General features: G+C 37.6%; 3 protein-coding genes across 7 annotated transcripts; all 3 read right to left on the bottom strand.

Moving 5' to 3' along the window:
- Positions 1-49: 49 nt before the first annotated feature.
- Positions 50-3,298, bottom strand: LOC120015118 (F-box protein At5g46170-like). Of its 2 annotated transcripts, XM_038867346.1 has the most exons (3): positions 1,768-3,298; positions 402-403; positions 50-91 (listed from the first exon to the last, which is right to left on the bottom strand). In XM_038867346.1, exon 1 carries the CDS (start codon positions 2,981-2,983, stop codon positions 1,790-1,792), a length of 1,194 nt encoding a protein of 397 aa, XP_038723274.1. In that variant the 5' UTR covers positions 2,984-3,298; the 3' UTR covers positions 50-91; positions 402-403; positions 1,768-1,789. The 2 variants fall into 2 exon arrangements, with proteins under 2 accessions (XP_038723274.1, XP_038723273.1); XM_038867345.1 differs by lacking the exons at positions 50-91; positions 402-403 and adding an exon at positions 690-1,101 and having other exon boundaries at positions 1,768-3,296.
- A 1,251-nt stretch (positions 3,299-4,549) lies between these two features.
- Positions 4,550-11,036, bottom strand: LOC120014449 (ornithine aminotransferase, mitochondrial-like). The gene is made up of 10 exons (XM_038866408.1): positions 10,495-11,036; positions 9,816-9,924; positions 9,338-9,568; positions 8,529-8,688; positions 8,158-8,213; positions 7,913-8,065; positions 6,920-7,017; positions 6,094-6,174; positions 5,355-5,588; positions 4,550-5,177 (listed from the first exon to the last, which is right to left on the bottom strand). Exons 1-10 carry the CDS (start codon positions 10,638-10,640, stop codon positions 5,027-5,029), a joined length of 1,419 nt encoding a protein of 472 aa, XP_038722336.1. The 5' UTR covers positions 10,641-11,036; the 3' UTR covers positions 4,550-5,026.
- Positions 9,816-20,049, bottom strand: LOC120014448 (KH domain-containing protein At4g18375-like). Of its 4 annotated transcripts, none has more exons than XM_038866406.1 (9): positions 19,893-20,049; positions 17,516-18,124; positions 16,367-16,861; positions 14,729-14,968; positions 14,375-14,644; positions 14,082-14,137; positions 13,885-13,981; positions 13,546-13,706; positions 9,816-9,924 (listed from the first exon to the last, which is right to left on the bottom strand). In XM_038866406.1, exons 2-8 carry the CDS (start codon positions 18,101-18,103, stop codon positions 13,575-13,577), a joined length of 1,878 nt encoding a protein of 625 aa, XP_038722334.1. In that variant the 5' UTR covers positions 18,104-18,124; positions 19,893-20,049; the 3' UTR covers positions 9,816-9,924; positions 13,546-13,574. The 4 variants fall into 4 exon arrangements, with proteins under 4 accessions (XP_038722334.1, XP_038722333.1, XP_038722332.1 ...); XM_038866405.1 differs by lacking the exon at positions 9,816-9,924 and adding an exon at positions 11,349-12,687; XM_038866404.1 differs by lacking the exon at positions 9,816-9,924 and having other exon boundaries at positions 13,061-13,706.
- Between the last annotated feature and the right edge of the window lie 838 nt (positions 20,050-20,887).

Genomic DNA, 20,887 nt, shown 5'->3' with positions numbered 1-20,887 from the left:
GCCACACATCCAAATTCTAGTTGGGTGGGGGTTATTTTGATACTATAATGTTCATATATGCAGCGACTAAAATTTGGACAGTTCCCTTCCACTGCAAAAAAAATTCCCTAATCAAGATGGGACAATTATTATTACAGGTCATCATATCATAATCATCAACATAATCAATGAACAGACAGCTAATATCAGATATGTTCTCCAACAACCTTACAAGTTGCATCTCCTTTTTTGATACTCAATTACTCATGTTGGATGTTAGATGGACCACCAATATCCATCGGTAGTGGGCAACTGGGCATCTTTCATCTGAATCATTGAATCCATGCCAAATAAAGAATACTCCCAACACCAAATCCTTCTTGGCCATAAAAATAAAAATTATTCCCAAAACCCATTACCACCACTTTTCACATTTAACTCTACCTCCACACCTCTTTAATGAAATCTACAACTACCCTCATCACTTGAGTTGTATTACAGGTCACAACAGATAATCCACTCTAGTTTGCTATGCTATAGGTAACCACACCTCCCCCCCCTCCCCCCCCAGGTCTGTGTCAACTCCTCAGAAGTTCTCCATAAGCAATTACAACACCACCGAGACAAAAAAAAGAAAAAGAAAAAAGAAGCATTCAAGCCTCTTGCGGTTTCGATATGAGCAAAATTTTACTTTCCAATGAGTCTAAAGGTGACAAAAGAAAATATCTGAAGGTTAATGTAAACTTCATTACAACTTTTCAGAAGTATAAGTATAACACAAGCTCAACATATTCATACCTACAATATACATACGTAACCAAGTAACAATTAAAAGTAAAGGACTACATTCTGTCTGAAAGCTCTTGTAACATCAATCTAGTTGCAATTTGTGCACTTAAGCATATGCCTCAATTAAAACAAGCAGCAGATGCAGTTTCAAAGTACAAAAGGTAAAAGCTTTGGCTAGTATACTAAGGATGGTTGCTTTGGGGGCAGTCCAGAGCATCATTCAGCTTCATAAGGCACTGCACTAGGTTCAGTCTGCATTTTACAAAATTGGCCTCCCAATCTCCGCTTTGAAAACGCATGCATATCCTCTTCCCTCGAGCGGTCGAGCTATCACTGAAAAGCCCATTCAAACTACATAAATTAAACTATATGTGCAAATCATCGATAAGGAAACTTCAATCTGTGTCACTATCAGACAGACTAAAACAACACAAAACTAGTTAGCCAATAGCATCATCATATCTAACCCCCCATTAGTCAGAATCTCCACCTTGCCTTGTGTTGCCTTTTGGTGATGCGTAATTCAACCCACAAAGATTATCCAAAAAAATCCAAATTCCCATTCTTCTTCGACCATTGAGAATGAGACCAACTCATCATGAAAACAACCACAGAACATCAAGTGCTAATAAAACAACCACATCATATCATCTGCTAATAATGATTAACATGATAAATACCCTCATCATTTCATCATAAAAAACATGATCCCTACCGTTACGTTATAATTTACTACGCATAACATGCATGCATCTTGCGGAGATTTCGAGCAATTTACTAACTCTAATAAACCTGGCGCATATAGCAGGCAAATGAAAAGAGCTACAACACATTATAAGCCAATAACTACAAACACATTAGTTATGCCTTCATTCTAACAAAATACAATCCTATTTTTCCTGAATTATTATTTACTATGCATAACATTATCTTCGGCAGATTTTTATGTTGTACACAATTTCAATAAAAAAACATATTACGAACAATCAGCAAATTTACCTTCTCTCCTCGTAACTCTCATTCAAAATGAGTTCATCTCCAAACAGTAAGTCCTTCTCTTCACCAGCATCTTTGCCGCAGTCCCATAGGGCTCTTCAAATGCAGTAGATACCCAAGACCCATCAGATACTTCTTTCTTTGCCACGGATTGCTCACTAGGACTAATGGCAACCAAAGTAGCTCCTTTCAACACAGTCCCATCAGGCAATTCCAAGTGTGGCGCATACCAAAGCCGCATGTTCAGAGCAGGCACTAGTGTCCTCTTTGAAGCAGAAGAAGCGGACAGGGGTTTGACCCTCAATTCCTCAAGTTGCTCCCTATTCATGCACAGAACTCCTTGCCCATCAGCGTCTGTCAAAACCAAGCTATCAAGCGTCTTATGCTCAGAAATTATGGGCTGCAACAGATAATGCCTGGCGGAGGCAGCTATCAACGAGCTTATCGTCCAAACCACCCGCAGTTTCAGGCCACCATTGGTGTAGAACGACTCTGGTATGCTTCCGTAATCGTCAGCTGGGGCACCATTAACTCCATTGCTGTTGACACACAACCCATCAGACACATTGTCAATAGAGTTATTGTTCTTGGCGGGTCCATTGTTGACGACAGATGCAGCACCAAGAATCACGCAATTATCAAGGGTGGATCCAAAATCAGCCCTCCATTTCAATAAAACCCCGTCATCAATCCCCAATTCCCCACTGGGTAGCTCGATGCGCAAGAACCGAATCTCATTGAAATTCTTCAAAACCTGTGTGGGAGAGTGATGGGTCACCCCGCCCTGATCCATGTCCCCGTCGTCCTCACTTACGACCGCCAAAGACGAAGATGGAGACCCAGAGTTCGAGGAGACAATCGCACGCTTGGGACCAAGGAACTGTCCGAGCGCCTGCAGAGGCTTCACAATACCGCCAAGTAGGAGGCGGACAATGGATGAGAAGGGACCAGACGAGGCAGTGTTGCGGGACTTGTCCGCTGAGGAGGAGGTAGATGAGGAATCGTCGTCAGAAATAACACAATCCACTCTCACAACCACGTTGTCTACCTGAGGAACAAGGGAGTGGAATCGATGAGAAACAACGCAGCAGCGTCCAAGAGCCTTGACATCCCCGATCTTGTTGAAGACGAGGAGTAAAACGGAGTCCGGTAACCTATCGAAGTGATCGATTGGCTCCGGATTGATTCGGAATGTCGGATCTGACCGCTGAAAAGACATCTTATACCTCCTCCACAGAAATAACACAAGATTCTAAAAAGAAACTAATGGATCAGAAAACAAATCCGTACCAGAGGTGTAAAAACTTATGAGGTGAAAGGAATCGGTAGATCTCCAGTTGGTAAGGAGAATTGGAGAGGATTTGCTGTGGTGGTGGTGGTGGTGGTGTAGTTGCGGAGGAGAAGAAGAGGAATTGTTGAGGCTGTTATAGAGAGACGGAGGAAAAGAAAAGATGGGAGGAGGAGATAGATCCACGGTTTTGTCTCATCTGCTAGAGAGAGGTGCGATCCTGCACATCTCACTCTTACTATACTGAAAAGTGGGAGAGAGACATAAAAAAAAAATCCCCAGAAAATTAATATTACAAAAAAGGAAATAAATTTGAGAAAAAAAAGATAGCTTAGGCAAGAAGAAAAGTGTAGTAAATTAAATTCTCGAGAATCACAAATCACAACTACTTCAGATAACCCTCATGCGTGTGATATCTCATAGAGTCTCGAGTTTGAGCCTCCCATCTATTGTATTCAAAAAAAAAAATGGTAATAAATTCTCATAAATTAAAAGGAAGTTGATTCTTAATTTAGAAAAATTACAAAATATTCTCAAAAATCGAAAAATGAAAGAGAGAACTCTTTCTATCTATCACCTACAGTTTTTAACGACGACTTAATGAGAGGTGGCTCGATTGATAATCGATTAATGATCAAAGTTCGATTTGAACCGCAAACATATTTTCTAGGTATTTAAAAAAAAATCTATCACTTTTTTGCGTCATGAATTCCGTTTAAGCTACATTTAATTTGGTGGGATTTTAATTGGCTTTTAAGGTAATGAAAGCAAAGCAGATAGCCAGATACGCGTTTAATTGGTTCTTAAGGTAGGGGATTAACTAGTTGGTGTAGGAATAGGTAGGGCATCAACTCATGACTTGATATTTGGCTCGTGGGGCATCCCTAACCGAAGTTGGTTTCTCTTTTGAGCCATTGTTTATCGTGGGCTTGACCCAATACACAGGCCCAATGTGTCTCGTCTAGCCCAATTATTTCGCCCATTTGAAATGATATAAGGTAAACACTAATTGCATCCCCTTTTTAACTACGTACACCCATTTGAAATGATAAATGTGTGTGGGAAAGATCTTGTGTGCTGTGTATTTGGCGTGATTTATTATAGAATTGGATCTTCAACCAATGTTTACGTAAGTATGCTTAAGAACAAAGTAAGCTACTTTGTGAATAGTGAGCAGGATCTAACTCGATAGTATAATTTTAAACATCGTACCGTGCTACTAGTTGGACCGTCAAAACTGTGAATTGATTGTCACAACGATTTTTTGTTTACAAAATATCGTTTAAGCTACACGATACGATTTTGAAAACTACATTTCATGAGGCTTTTTTCTCTCAATTTGCATAAGACCAAACATTTGCTTAAAAAGTAGGTTTTGTCCACCTTACATCAACCGTATATATTAACAAACAAACGAGAGAGAGACATGTGAGCAGCAAATCTAGGCAACTAAGTGAAGTACAGTAATTAAAGATGCTGAATTCCAAGAGAGAATACTTGACATAAAAGTAATCATATAATACAACAGCTAAAGCTTCTCAAAGTTGGTGGCATTCCATTATAAAAATCCAGCTACAATCCAAAGCTTTCCGTAGCTAGAGGGAACATGAAACTGTTTTTCAAGCTAAACTGCTAAAAAGTTTTCGGGGTTTAGCTTGTGGAGGTGGTGTAGAATGATAGAAAACCTGCCTGATTACTTTGCATTATGGAGATTATAATATCTAGAAGGGATTTAACTAAAGTCTGCCAATTATAATAATTATTATACATGACACAGAAGAAACTCATAAGACACTTTTGCCAGTGAAAGTTGCATATTGTCACTCCACCTCCATCAGTCTATTGATATTGATTTTCTTTCAAGGACAATCTTGTTTTGAGAGGAGAAAAACTTTCCATGTATAAATGCAATGCAATAAGAGAGCTCCCACCTATGTTATTGCACTGAATGACGAAATGCATATTTGTAGATCTTTATGAGGAGCCGTACAAGTTCCTCCCACATCGGTCACATACAGAAGAATCAGCTTTGGAGACTTTCTCAGGCTTGGCCTTCTGCAGTTTTGGCAGATCAATATCCAGAACATCATGAAGTGCCTTTGATGCGACTTGGAGCTCGTCTGTGCTGAAAGTAACACATCAATTCAAACATCATAAGATGAATGATCTATTATGATTTACAAGCATCAGAGACATCATTTGACTGGAAGACATAAGATTCAAAAACATTATGATATATAATATTCAAAAACATTTAGTTTTTTCAACTAAACTCAGTAACATGAGGAAAGAGCATATTTACCTCATGGACAGTGGAGGAGTCAACCGAACAATATTATCATGGGTTGGTTTTGCTAGAATCCCTCTCTCCTTCAGTTTTAAACAGATGTCATATGCTGAAACAGGGAACAAGCTCTCGCCATTGAACTCCACAGCATTGAACAGACCTCTTCCCCGAACTTCATTAATGTATTTTGGAAATTGGTGCTGAATTTCAACTAGCTGGTGTCGGAGCTCGAGGCCTAATTTGGCAGATCTGCAAAAAAAGAGAATGCCAGGTAACATAATGAGAACAACAATGTTTTGGAAAGAAATACATATAGGAGGGAGAAATGGAAAAGTAAGCATACTTCTACCAGTAATATCAATTTTATATAAAAAAATTGCTCCAGCAGCAGCATCATGGATGAATTTGGTGTAAGAATTAAATGAACCATACAAATAATGTTTAGAAGTACCAAACAAATGAATGCAACAGGTATCATGCAAAACATGACCAGTTGGTATCTGCTCAACTAGAATGATCATCAAATGGAGTTAACAGAAGACTATGAAGATGGATCACAGTTGCTCCTGAAGATTTTTTGATGCAGGTTAGTCAAATTTATAGACAGGAATTTCTCTCCACTTTAGCAGAGAACAAAGCTTCTGATAACTTATACATAGGAGAAGATCTCAAATGTATGAAAATAGCATTTACTAATCTCCCAATGATTAATATCATATGTTAACAGCAAAGCAAGATGAAATAGATTTGTTACCTCTCATCAAGTCCCTCATTTCTGATCACATCTAGTGAGGCAATGGCCACAGCACTAGCCAAAGGATTCCCCCCAAAGGTGCTGAGAAAATAACAATTTACAAACAAAATAACGATGAGCTCATGAAAGACAAATTCATGCAGCAACTCAATGGAGTTAGCAGAACGATGATCATGTAACTACGGACAAGACATGGAATAAGGGGATAATGAAACTGAAATGAGTTAAATGTAAAAACGAAAAGAAAAAAGAATAAGCAAATAGATATTATTTGTCAAGGTTCAGAAACAGTGACTGCAAGTCATCTCTCTCGCTCTCTCTCTCTCTCTCTCTCTCCAAAAATTCCTCTAGGTTCTGGTGCCCAGTGGCGAAGTAACAGCTCAAAAAGATAGACAGGTAGCTATAAAAATGAAGGGTGGGAAGCAGCTCTTTCTGAGTAGATCCCATTTAAAGCATATCAAACCCAACCTGCCTTAACCGACATCTCGGCTATTCATTTATTGTAAGTCCAGTATTTAACTACGACTATTATGGCGCAAAATCCCAAAACAAGTTCATTCCAAATGCAGAACCAGAATCCAAAATGTTTGTAATCGCCCAATTTCTGCCATAAAAAAGTTTTAAATGATAAAATCAAGTCATAGCTCATGATAACAGGTACCAAAATCAACTATGCTCCAACCGTCAGAAAAATGATAATACCTTCCTAAAAAACTGGACAAACGTTAGTAATTGATTGCTGAGGCTCAACTTGACAAGTCGCATTCTTATCTAACAACAGTAAGGAAAATTAAAGATTGAAAGAACAGTAACCAAAATTGCAAACCTTCCATGCTCTCCAGGTCGAATACAAAGCATGACATCTTTGTCTGCAAGTACGGCACTTACAGGTATAACTCCTCCACCCAATGCTTTTCCGAGTATCTGAATAAGCCAATAACAAAAAAGTTGCTCAACAAATGGAATAATATGAAAGAGAAACCTATAGAATGAGTTAATAAAGATGAATTCCCTCCCAATTTTAGGTGAAATAATACCAATTATTACAGGCAAAAGCTGCAAAAACCAATTAAAATAATACATCCTTCATGCAGTGCATAAAATTGATTCAAACAGCATAGGTTGCTAGCTCTCCATTATATTTAAAAAATTTCTCTCCAGGGAAGAGAATAAAGTATGTCCTTGGGACAACATTTACATATATTCTCCACAATCACTCAGGAAAATGGTCCATGTATTAGCGCTTTTTGTTGTCTGAAAGAATCTAGGATTATAATCACAGATTAAATTTACAACAAGCTAATGAAAAAAGAAATTAAGAAATTAGAAAAGCTTTTAGAGATATCAAACAATAAAGAAAATTAACCATCAAAGAAAAAAATCATTGAAAATCAAATAGAAGAGAATGAAAAAAATCTAACGCAATTAAGGATCTAATGGCAAACGTATTCACAGAGATACTCGGTGTCAAACATTGAAACTTTCCTCTGGCTTGGCCTCTTAATTTACAAAACCTTTAAAATTATCCATGCATACAAGTTTGCTATGAGGGAAATTCCACTGCATACTTATATATTGCTGGCCAATGTCTTCAGAACGGCAGAAGTGAACAGATGAGAGTCACGTCCTCATGATCCACCATTATTTTATGGACTAATTTAGGAAAAGAACATGTGGGGCAGATTTTAGTGAGCTGGGTCGACAAGCCATGTTGTCGTACCAGCTCGTGTTGAAGAAAGAGACACAATAAGTGATATGTCCACAAAACCATTAGGTGGGTAGACTCGTCAGAATCGTAAAAGAAGAAAAGATGCCTTACCACTACATCTGGGCGAACTTCTTCCCAATCGCAAGCTAGCATTCTTCCTGTCCTTGCTAAGCCAGTTTGTATTTCATCAGCAATCATTAAGATGTTATACCTAGTGCAAAGATCTCTGACAGCTTTTAAATAACCATCTGGAGGAATTATAACCTATCAACAGAGAAGCGCAGAAAAAGAATAGTTCTTGGTGAAAAGGAGAGAAGGGAATATTAACATACCATTCAACTCCAAAACATACATACCCCAGCCTCCCCTTGAATGGGTTCAAAAAGGAATCCAGCTATTCGATCTCCATTATCTGTGCTCCACGGCAAACAAAAACTGCATTTTGTTAAAAAAAAGCCCTGGCGTCGACATTTTACATGTGAATAATAAGAAGAGTTTATGTAACTCCAACCAAAAAGGCCTCGAGCAATTTTGAGCACAAGGTAAAGAAGTGCCATAAGAATTAAACGTATGATAAAACTAAACATCTCTTGTGCATAAGGCTCTTGCAGTGGAGAGGCTGTTTCCATGAATTGAACCTCTAACCTTTAGGTTGCACTCCAACAACTCTACCACTGTTTCCAAGAATTAAACGTAAGATAAAACGTAAATATTTGTATACGCAAACCTTTAAAAATTTTCTCAAGAGAGGCTTTGTCACCAAAATCAACTTTAAGATGGCCAGGCAACAATGGGCCAAAACCACGAGTAGCATCATTGTCACAGCTCATAGAGATGACAGCCAATGTACGACCATGGAAGCAGCCACAACAAGAGACAATAATGGCCTGCACAAGGATTAGTTAAGTAGTGTACATGTCTAAACAAATCAACTTAGCTAGTCCCTAAAACATAAAGATGAATGCTGGAGAAGGCAAGAAATAAAAAATTATCATAATCCGTTATACTCCTGAGCTAGAAATAAAGTAAAATATTTTATAATAACAAGCGAAAAATCCCACCGAGGTGGTTTAATAGACTGTATAGAAGACAAGAACATAAATATAGCAAGAATATAATTCTGGTTAAGGCTAACCACCGATAAGCGCAAGGCAATGAATTAAAATAATGTTTCCACTCCTTGCAATATTACCATATCACATGTGTCTTAGACATCTTCAAGGGAAGTGATCATATTAATTCTCATTTGCACAAACTCAATAGCAGCGAAAAAAAATTCTTGAAATTCTTCATTATCCTAAACTTCAACTGTTTGATTCCTCGTTCATATTACTTGATGGGGACATGTATCATATCAACCCTAAACTTATGATCAATTCATAAAACCCACGTGGACACAATGAAACAAGGGCAATCAAGGATGGCATCACACTTGGCAACCTCAATTGTAAACTGCTCCAGACAATATAATTGGAAGAAAGCAAACAAAGTCAGAATGTATTTCTCACATCAGGCATCATTCTCCAAGGATTATACCTCGTCTTTGGGAATCTTTTTCTTCTCATAACCCCATTTCCTTGCCAACTTCAGAGCAGTTTCCACACCCTCTGCACCAGTGTTCATAGGTAGAACCATATCATAACCAAACATACTCGTTATACGCTCTGCAAATATTGGAAATCTATCGTTAAAGAAGGCCCTAGAGCTGAGAGTGAGCCTCTCTGTCTGCTCTTGGAGTGCTTTCATGATCTCTGGATGACAATGACCCTACAGTGGGAATATTTGAAGTTAGACTGATGTCCAAGTCAAATTCAACATATCTTTAAGTGCTTTATCCAGTTCAATAAGAAGTCCACTAAAATGGACCACATTAATTTCCAGAAGAGGCACAATGGGAATGGCTTTTGGCAATAGAAAATTATCTCACTTGGCAAAGGTACGTTATATCTTCTGAAAACCCATGGGGGAGGGAAGGTATATGCAATAATATACTGTTGCTACCAAGGAAAATTACCTGATTAACTGCTGAATAAGCTGAGAGAAAATCCAGATATTTGTTGCCCTCTGGATCCCATATAGATGATCCTTTGGCTTGAGAAAATACAACGGGAACAGGGTGGTAACTGCATTTGATCAGAAATACATCTTAAAGAATATAATCAGCAAGAATTACACAATGAATGAAAAAAGCTTGCACATAGAAATGACCTTCATATCATGCTTTCACAGTGTCTAACAAAAGCCAAAAAGGAAGAGCCTCAAGTGTAAAAAAATTGTGCATGTTAATAGCAGATTGTGTAAGAAATGATCCTCCATTCCACATCATTCTTCTTTGATTAATTATCGGTCTATCAAACTTTGGCCTTCATCAAATTATCAAAGTAAACGACTGGCAAGCAAAATTGAAAATGACTACCAGATCAAATTTGATCGTAGTATAGCAATCAAAATTCACGCATTGAACTACTACGGCGCAGGGCCTCAAAACCTCCCCCTATCCACGCAACACGACACCACACAGGGATAGATGTCAAATTGAATATGGCTATCTAAGAGGAGCCATGTCTGGAACCATTAGAAGAAATGAAAAGCAGAAACCAAAAAACACGAAGATGAAATTCGGTGTTGATATGGAAAAAGAATTCTCGAATAAGAAACAATCATCTGAGAGAGAAAGAGAAGAGGAAGCTGACTTGTGGGCGCTGTACTCGTGCTCCAAGTTGATGAGTTGTTGAGAAGAAGAAGGGGCACTTCCTTCAGGAAGAGCACCATAACTCCTCCTGCTTTCCCTGCAGACTCTCTTCATCAAACATTCCAAACTCCTCATCGTGGTCGCCATGAACAGATGGATTGCTTTTTGATTGAAGATCAGTAAAAATAGTAATTATGATGATTCAATTATCGAATTCAATACAACAAAATGATCTTCACTCCTGAATCCGGTTCTCATAAAGTTTCTCTCTCTCTAAGCTATCGTCTGATATTTTCCTACATCTATCGATACGAAATCAGCGTCGAATGAGGCACGCAACCCAGAGCAAATCCAAATCCCAATAACTGCGTTGCGCAATTCCACATTTGGCCCTCCACTACCTCCATAATCACGTTGAAGCTTTTCTCTTACAGCAAAAATTATATTTTAATTGACGGTCAAAAGCGAAGCAGCCGTTAATGAAGTTTCTTTTTTTTTGCGCATTATCATAGTTGGCTAGAGGAAGTGGAAGTTTAGTTGAGTACACGCCAGACACCATCAAGAAAAGAAAACACGGCGACCCACTTCCGACTTTGAATATTAAACCAGAAAAAAGAAAACGAAACAAAAAGTCGAGACCCGACCTGCCTATCCTAACAAATACTCTGTTCTTCCATCTCATATCAATTTATGAGTATGAGCAACAGATATAATTAAATCGGTTACTGATACGATTATCATATTCGACAACTAGATCCAGACAAGAACTTCCAAGCTACCATTGGACAATTTTGAAGAAATTAAGTACAGAAAAATCAATGAAAAGCATCCAAAGATGAAAGAACATATTCAGGCTTCCATAGCACAGAACCACGAATTTTCACCTTCCACTACACATTTTCGACAATGCTTACAAGGGGGTTCTTTTTCATCAATCAGATTTAAGGTAAAATACACGTAAAAGTTCAAAAACATACATGCCCTGTAAAGGCATAATCATCAGCTTAGACATGAGAAATATATTGCAGCAAAACATTCTTTGCTCATTTACATGTACATCAACAAATGCATTACCGTATTCATAAAACTGTTCCGCCTCTACTGCATATCAATACTGCAATGATATAAATCAACTATTCGCCCATAAAAGAAGAAAACTTTTCATCAGACCCATCGCCATTGGGACTCAGATGCGCGGACAAGTCATGGGTGAGAATCAGAGAGTGAAAGGGAAGGATATGCATTCCTATATCGTATTCTGTGAAGGCATAGTTAAGATAGATGAAAAGACCAGATACCATACTTACTGAAAGGCTCCCTTCATCAGGAAAAGTCATCAGTCTATGTTCAGCAGAGCTTGCTTAGTAAGATCATGTGTACATTATTGTGAAAGATTTATACGACGATCCACAAATAGACAGGCAACCAGAACTTTCAATAAGTCAAGCATTGCAGTATTGACCATTACTTGCTTCGGAATACATTTTTTGAGGCAGGAATAAATAAGAGGGTTTCAGATTAGAAATAGTTGAACTCTACAATAGCAAAAAGAACTATACTGTCTCGAAATTTACCCGTTTTGTGGTGCCATAAGGTATATAGCAAAAAGAGTGAATTTGAATTCGGTTTTGGGCTGAGGGAAGTGAACATTGATGAAGATAACAAAGAGAATATTGACAATGCTGGGAAAACAAAACTGGAAGGGCAGCTGTTACTGATTTTGATAAACCTAAAAAAGGGCATAGGGATATTTCATTCAAAAGAGATCGTGTCTCGGAATATAAGCTGTGTTGATGTTTGCTGGATGGACCATATGACCATTTCAACTAAGAACATAGAAGACAAAAACTGAGTTTCATAGAACATTAGGAAACAACTTATAACAAGAGATGAAAAAAGTGATTTCATCTCAACATTATCAGTTAGTACTATAGAGGAAGGACCAGATAATAAAAAGCGACGTCACTGCATCAAGTCCTTTCACGAACAAATGTAACGTATCAAAAAATGAGGTAAGATGAATTTCTACGAGTCCTTTCACTAAATCAAGTCCTTTCGGAAGAGCATAGGATTGATCGGAGGCAAGATAAATTTATACACACATTAAACAGGGTATTCCCAACCCTATGCTAGGAGAACTTCTACCTATATCATCATCTTCTGTCCAGGAAGAGCAAGGAAACCATCCAAAGACCTGAAGCAATAGCCAACTTGCACAATAAGAATCCAGGAAGTCTTATGTGGGGACTGGAAAAGTACTATCATGTCCTACAATAATAAATATAAATCATGGCAATTTTGGGCATACACCAAACAGTGTTAATTTCATAAGATGCATGATGTGAGTCCAGAGTAACAAACATCAATAAGGGCCTTGAAGTTTGAAAATCGAGTAGTGTTTTAAGATAAGGGGATTAATGCCCTTTATAAACTCGGGAAAAAAATAACCGAGTTACAAGAGAGAAGATGATGAAAATGCCTTCCACAGAGAGTATGTACTTTTTATCTCCTGAAGTGAATGCATTGTTTTAAGCTATATTAATGCAAATGAGGAATGAGGAAGAAAATATTGTTAACAAGCATCTCACTTTCACCATCGATAGAAAATATCCTTCAGACAGGAGGATGAGATGAGAAAAATGATCACATGAGCAGAGAAGTTATCACACAAAACTCATGAAGTTGACCATTATGGTAACCAAGAAGTAATTCCTGGTGCGATAACCAAGTTTAAAGAGCATAACAATGCTGGAAACAAGATGAAAGCGTACAAAGTAAAAGAGAAGACCAGATATAACAAGATGCAGGGAGAACGACCCTACAAAGATCTAGGATACCACAGTTGGAGAAGAATGATGGAAACCTACAACACACCACTATAAACCAGCAGTGAACCTTCCAGCCTGATCACCGGGTATATTGTTAGGAAAGGAAACAAGAGTCCATTTGAAGAAGCCTAGATAACAAAGTCCTCTCTAGAATAAATCTAAAGAAACCATGGAGAGGAAATGTTTGAGGGAAACAATTCCAAGATTCTAACTAACACCTTCACCTTCAGATATCAGGAACTGTCTTTAGCACTCAGGTGGCCATTATAAGTGCCTGAATCATATTCTCAGCGGTCCGCTTCTGCTCAGGTGTGCCAGATATAAGAGCAATTCGATCACCCCAAGCAGATTTGGTTTCAGAAAGCTCTATCATTGCTCCAGATAACTGCATGGAAACAGGCAAGCAGGAAATGGTATTTCAGAGGGGGAATTCTGTAAAAACTATTCAATCAAATGCTAAACATTCTAACAAACTGCAAAAGATTAAAAAAAACTATCAAGAATTCAAGATAACAAAACCAGACATTTCATTCCATGAAATAACGAGAGTGAAGATGAACCACCTTTCTAATGTTGCCTATATTTGCTCCTCCTTTACCCAGTACTTTGCCCACTGCATTAGCAGGGACCAGCATCTCAAGCGCCGAAGGTGTAGGCAAACTACATGGCAGTATGATCCAAAAAAAAAGTTAAGATTGGAGATATAGAAGGCAAATAAATCATATATCAAAGAAGTTATAAATCGATTCAATCTACTAACCCTCCATACAGTTTGGATGAATATGAAGACACAGAACCATAGCCTTTTTCTCCCACCTGGTAAAAGAAAGAATAGTGACACATGTGTTGCATACAATTAGCATCCAACATACAATATTCAAGTCTTGTATCAAATACCAAAGGCAAACGAGTGTTAAAAAAGCAGCATCGTGATTTAGTCAAGCACCATAAACACAGAACTTAAAACTTAAAAGTTAAAACTAATGGCAATGGCAAGGATGCAGATGCAGGTTATGATGGCGGTTGATTTAGTGGTCACTAGTATTAACATACCGATGACAAAGATCCATATCCATAGAAGTTGCTCGAAGAAAGCAGTCCCAATCCACTTCCAAATTCAGCCCTCTGATCATAACCCAATGGTGCAACTGGTGGAACAGAGGACAAAAGAGATGGCATTGAAATACCAGTACCACCAGAAGATAGAGAATCAGCAGCAATAGAAGAATTACGGTGCCCATCCTTATCCTTCAGCACATCATCTCTGAGCCTCAAAATAATCTGGATAAGTGCATCCCTAACACTAGCCACCTCCCCAACCACCTAATAAGGTAAGGTATATGGTCAACCACAAAAAAAAGAAAGTAAGAGAAGGTATAAAAGTTTGTCAATATTTATCAAACCTACCTCAACAAGTTCATCATTGATGTCAGCACGCTTAGGCTTATTTCCTTTTGATATGCGAATATCAGCTTTAGTTCTCTTGCGAATTTCATTTATAACTGAACCACTTTTTCCAATAATACACCCAATAACTTTAGATGGAACAAGAAGCCGCATAGTAACAGTAGAATCATCTTCGTCATTTATCTTCCCTTGAAGCAACAGCACAGCTTCAACTGCCATCGATCTCAAATCATCGGGCGACTGCCAAACGATAGACATTGCATGATCAACATATAGGTTACATAAGAAGAAAACCAAGATCGAGCATATCAGCAGAACAATAGTAAATGATCTGTCAACCACTAAATTCCCACAAAGTGAGGTGAAAAAATTTAAATGCCACCACAGATAGGAACATCCTATGTTTCTTAATGCAGTTTACTTTAGCACTAAAATAATTGGAATGTATTTTCTACATTTAAAAAAGAAAAAAAGAGGGGGGTTGGGGGAGCCTTCTTTTTTTCTCAACCCCACAGCCATGTGGTCAGATATAACTACTTTCACAACCGAGAATAGAAGGGAATATAACCAGTAATATGCTGTCAACACCCCAACATCCAACTCCTCTACTTTCCACTCCAAGAACCACTCAACCGGGCAAAATCTATTCTAATAAGTTGCATCCTCTTGTACACCCCGACACCACTGAGGGCAATCATATTGAGGTGTCCATTAATCCATTATAAAAATGTTTCTAGGTTTTGTGGAGTTAGGAAAAAGAGGAGGAAACAAGAAGGTCATTCAAAAATATCATTTACCCTAATGATAAAAGGAGTGTTTCTTATTCATGGAATCATGGGAACCTAACAGAATCACTGGCACTAGATTAATGAAGACTTAAGTCCTGCAATTCTTGAAAGAGATAACAAAAGGGGACCAAAGAGAGAGTTCAAAAGAATATGGATACCAGTAACAGCTTTGGCCCATCTAATGAAGAGCGTAGCCCTCTGCAACGAGTCAAGAAATGGAAAGGATATATAATCAGGAATAGATAGAACCTAAAGAATTGGAGGATAAAACAAAGGGCTTTTTAATTTCTAAGGTCCGGGGTTAACAGTGTAAAATTATCTTAAAGGACTGGTCTTCCATTACAATTGAATAGAATGGACAGCTTTAAATCTTACCTAGCAGATTGTAAAATTGTGACTCCAGGGAAATCTTGTTCACCAAAAATATAAATAGTCCAAATAATATTAACAGAAGACCAAGAAAAAAAAATTCAACACATACGCGAGAGAACCCATATAGCAGTAAAGTACTAAAGCCACTTGTCCCTCATTGCAGCTATCACAATAAACTATTGACACCTAGGAAAAAACGTCTTTCTAAACTCTCTCCCTACAATGACCATTAGAAAGACGAAACTTCTCATGAAGGCATCATACTATAAGCCCCATGTTGCGTAAACTATGAGATGTCATGAACCTATAGAGAAAAAAACAGAAGAAAAAAGCACAGAAAACTTTAAACCGAATAGATTCATATTAAAATTAGCAAACACCAAAGAATACTGCACAATTATGTGTGTCTCTACAATCAGATCTTTCTGTTTACCACTGAGGGGGAGACGGAAAAAAAAATGGAAAGGGACGGAAATACCTCCGTTGCAGTGATGGTAATGACACACTCATCTCGATCATGTTTAGTATCGTCGACCTCAACATGCGCACCACTATCCTGCCTTATACTTTTAATGGTACCCCCTCCCTTGCCAATGACACGCCCAATCTTGTCAAAGGGGCACAAAACTCTTATAATTAACTCCTCAGATCGCGAGGGACCACCAAAACCAGGGGCAACGGGCAGGGCAGATGAATAAACAGGCCAGGTATTCCCTGTGTCCCCAAAACCCTGAAGATCAGGAACATGTGTGGCACCTAAAATCGAAGAAAGTGGTCTAGAAGAAATCAGAGAATCTGTATTAGGATACAACCCAGATGGAGGATAAATAGGGACATCTGAGGGTATAATAATGCTGGGAGGGGCATCTGGTATGGTCGTCAGCAGAGAAATCTCTTCCCTTGGTGAGAACTTATACATGATTGCAGAAACTGCAAATAATGCCTTCTTCACAGCCTCTGAATCACCACTTATCTATTTACACGGAGGAAAACCTAACTTTAGAATCCACAAAAAATTGCCAATAAACAACAAAAAAGGAAATTAAAATACAACGAACTTATGGAAGACAATCAAAGGAAAAAAATTAAATACAGCCCAGAAAAGTCAAGTCCAGCAAACAAGGGTAACCATGAAAAGTGATAAAATTTATCAAAGAACTGGTATACAAATTGTGTTGCATAAAAAATTATACCAATCAAGAAAGACACTGTATATGGCAATTGAGGGCATATTTACTAGTTAACATACGTGATATACATTGGCTATCAATCCGCTTAAGAGGCAAAACACTTTGAATGATATACTTCACATGTAAATATTATTCTGATATCATTTACCCCATCCTTACAAAAGAAAAGAAAACCCTAACAAGAAAACCCTTAAACTGGCCAGAAATAAGGATTCCAGGATGGCAGAACGAATGTACAAAGTACAAACTAGTATTAACATATTATGCCATGCCAGTGAAGCCTCATTCAGTAAAGAACTAAAGATTTCAACCCCAGGCAAGACCCGATGTTAATTGAAGAACCACAAGAACCATTCAACAATAACTTCCAAAGTTTCAGTTCTACCACCAGCAGAACATAACTGCAGAAGTAATCTAGTGAAACAACAGATACTTACATGAAGGAAGTTATCAAAGTCCATTGCACATGCATGAGTTGGGTCATTAGTGTCCTTGGCTGTAACCTTGATGCTAGTTCTGGTCTTGCTTCTCAACTTTTTTATTGTTGCCCCCGCCTTTCCAATGATATTTGCAGACTGACTTGATGGCACGAGAATCTGGCATTCCTCCTTGTCTCTGTGTTTCTTGTCAGCTTCCCTAGCAGTATAAACTGCATTAGAAATGGCAGCATGAACCCCAAGAAGCGCATCCTGAGCAGAGCATAATGGCTCTTTGTCATTGAATTCATCATCAACATCGACATCTTCCTTCTCCTTAACATAGCAGTAGATTGTTATAACCCTATCCTTGGCACCCGGAAATTGATCCACCACCTTAATTTTTGCTCCCGTCTCTTGTCTTATGGAATTGATCACCTTTCCACTTTTACCAATTACACTTCCTATAACATTAGCTGGACATAGGATTCTATAAACAACCAATTCGTCATTTCCTTTTTCATTTTTGTCATTAAACCGTCTCTTCTGATTCTTACTGTCGCCATCATAATCCCTCTGGTTACGATATCGTTTCCCACTTTCCCCCATTGCTGCAATACAGATTGCCTCCTAGAAGCACAATAGAAAAATTCGAATCTCAGAGAAACATAAGGCAACAAATTAACTATGGTCATTATTAGCAGAACAGTTAATGAGAAATTCCATTGCAAAACAGTATATATGGAAGCATGGTTGCAAAAATAGCTAGTCGGCCGCTAGGCGGTTCGCGGGGATTAATCGGATTAATCATTTTGAGTTTTTTTAATTAAAATATATATATATATATATATATATATATATATATATATATATGCAATACATATTATATATATGTGTAAAAACACAATATAAATGAAAATATTTTTCAGGAAAATATTTTTATATTAAAAATATGTAAATATAATATATTTATATTTATATTTATATTAAAAATAATTCTACATGTGAAATATATGTATGTTCAAGTAAAATAAATTTATGGTACTAAAATAGTATTGATTTCTCTCCAAAATGGCAACATCAGTCGTTTAACTAGACATTTTAGTCGTTTAACTAGACGTTAGACATTGACCTGATTTGACAAATAACGAAAAGATTATCTGATTTACAAAACTTGAGTCATTAGTAATAGATATTGTAATGGGCCAGGAGAAATCATTAGAGAGGTCCAAAGCAAGGCCCAAAGGAGAGGCCTCATAGACTTCAAGCCTTAGTAGGGCTCTAAAGACTGGAAGCTCCTCCAAAAAAACTCTGAAGTGCGGCGGAGAAACCAAAGATGGAGGAGATGGCTGAAGACGACAGACGACAGAAAGATCTAAAGAGACTTCTTCTTGTTCTCGTTGGTCGGAGTCTCACCTGTAGTGCTGAGAAACCAACCAAGAATGAGATGAAGGGTGTCTTTGTCTTGGAGAATGACCTGCAATGGTCTCCGTTTGGAGACTCGGAGTTTGTCGCAGTTCTCAGGTGGATGGAACTCTGTCAAAAACAAACGACTAGGCCGACTAGTTGGGATTTAATCGGGTCACCGATTAAGTGACCCGATTACCCTCTAGTCGAAGCGGTAAGCCTCGACTAGCGACTAGTCGGCCGACTAGAAGGATTTTTGCAACATTGTATGGAAGGTGTATTATAGTAGAAAATTCTAGTCAAGGAGTATCAAGCAGTCAAGCTGGACAGTGTTTCGAATCCCTACCTCGCTGAACAATTAAAAAAACAAAATTATACTTGTCTATGAACAATTAAAGAGCATTGAAATATCAGATACCAGGCCAAACTATACAACATATTTCAGAAATACTAAGACATCTGGCACAAAGTCATGATATTATAGACTCAAAATACCTCAATGTATAACATGATAAGAACAAAACAAATAAGTAACCAGTCATTGATAAAGGAAATTTGGGAGAAAATGGAAAAAAAAATGATATTAGTTTATTTTGGGCACAAACTCCAGTGAAATTATCCATGGAATCAATCAAATCAAAGAATTCAAAACATAAGAATACCCACAAGTAATATCAATGGTGCTGCGAAAGATACCTCTTCTTTTCAATCAAAATAAAATATATTGCTGCAAAAGATAAGAAGAATCGAATAGGAAAAGAATACACGAACTATAACTCAGGGTTCAATGATCATAAAGAAATAACAAAAAAAAAGGACACATACCAAACAAAACTGTAATCAAATAACTTAAAGCTCTGCATATAGCAACCAAAACTCTAAGCTAGACCTGGTTTGGGTGACGATACCAACCAAAATCTTTGGTAGAATCGTAACAGAATAGTAGCAAAGCAAAACCCTAGACGCACATAGACTAGAGGGAGAGATGTACCTTCGCGAGCGAGGGCTCTCCAGATTCGCAGTGAGAGTCGTCAAATTCCTGCGCCCGAGTTTTCAACTGTCTGACGAGGAGCAAGGTCCCGTAATTTTTTTGTTGTACCCTAACACCAGGGTTCGCTCTGCGTTTTATATGAGGTGTGGGCTCTTTTTAAAAAAAATACTACTAGTAGTCGTAGATTGTTTTATTAACATTTGTTCAAATCCTTGTCGTCCTGATGAGTCGTGACACAAACCATTTACTATAAATGTTCTGCCCACGAAGCAGTAATAGTTAAGTATGGGTCAACTATTAACCCCGGAGTAGAGGTTGCTGATTTATCAATGAATGAATGTTCAATGCTGAAGCACGCTTTCATAATGCATAACAGTCCTCTATGTTTAGGTATATTTTTATCTTTTATTTAAAAGATGTGGGAGAATATTGGTGTATTTTCAATTAAATAAAAAAATATATGTTATTGTTATTAAAGTATTAAATGTGTTAACTCAAATTCAATTTAACACCCACCCAGGAGCTATTACCATTAAAAACGAGTGAGGAAACTTAAAAAAAAAATTATGCTACACAACCGGATGCAATACTTAGTTCGTACAACAATTTCCTTCAACTCAATGTATCAACTGAAGATTGAAAAATCGTGTTTTCTTGTGAAACAATAATTTTTAACAAAATGGAAACAAAATTACACATAATAATTGTTCAATTCAAATCCACAACTCGATACAAAATTACAAAAATTTGCAAAACATGGAAACCATGACATCCACCAAACACATTAAGCATAACATTATGAGGAGAAAATTATCAGATTAAGTAGGTCTGATAAAATTCCTGGAAACTCAACTTGAACAAACCACAACTTAAAAAAAGTACAGAAAATGAATAACAGAAGTCCAGCAGCAGCCGCAGAAGAACAAAAGGAAGAAAGCAGTTAATAATATCTAATAAGGTTCCTAATGAAAAAAATCCACTCTTCATATTCTTCC

The sequence above is a fragment of the Tripterygium wilfordii genome, chromosome 14 (genome assembly GCF_013401445.1).
Source record: "Tripterygium wilfordii isolate XIE 37 chromosome 14, ASM1340144v1, whole genome shotgun sequence".
Taxonomy (NCBI): domain Eukaryota; kingdom Viridiplantae; phylum Streptophyta; class Magnoliopsida; order Celastrales; family Celastraceae; genus Tripterygium; species Tripterygium wilfordii.
This window is presented reverse-complemented; position numbering and strand designations above follow the sequence as displayed.

Coding starts and splice junctions, on each gene's coding strand:
- LOC120014449 (XM_038866408.1), bottom strand. CDS start 10,640: ATGGCGACCACGATGAGGAGTTTGGAATGTTTGATGAAGAGAGTCTGC. Junction 9,569..9,815: donor CTTATTCAGCAGTTAATCAG/GTAATTTTCCTT, acceptor TTCCCACTGTAG/GGTCATTGTCATCCAGAGAT. Junction 8,214..8,528: donor TCTTGAGAAAATTTTTAAAG/GTTTGCGTATAC, acceptor CGTGGAGCACAG/ATAATGGAGATCGAATAGCT.
- LOC120015118 (XM_038867346.1), bottom strand. CDS start 2,983: ATGTCTTTTCAGCGGTCAGATCCGACATTCCGAATCAATCCGGAGCCA.
- LOC120014448 (XM_038866406.1), bottom strand. CDS start 18,103: ATGGGGGAAAGTGGGAAACGATATCGTAACCAGAGGGATTATGATGGC. Junction 16,862..17,515: donor ACTTTGATAACTTCCTTCAT/GTAAGTATCTGT, acceptor CCGTGTAAATAG/ATAAGTGGTGATTCAGAGGC. Junction 13,707..13,884: donor ATATAGGCAACATTAGAAAG/GTGGTTCATCTT, acceptor GTTTCCATGCAG/TTATCTGGAGCAATGATAGA.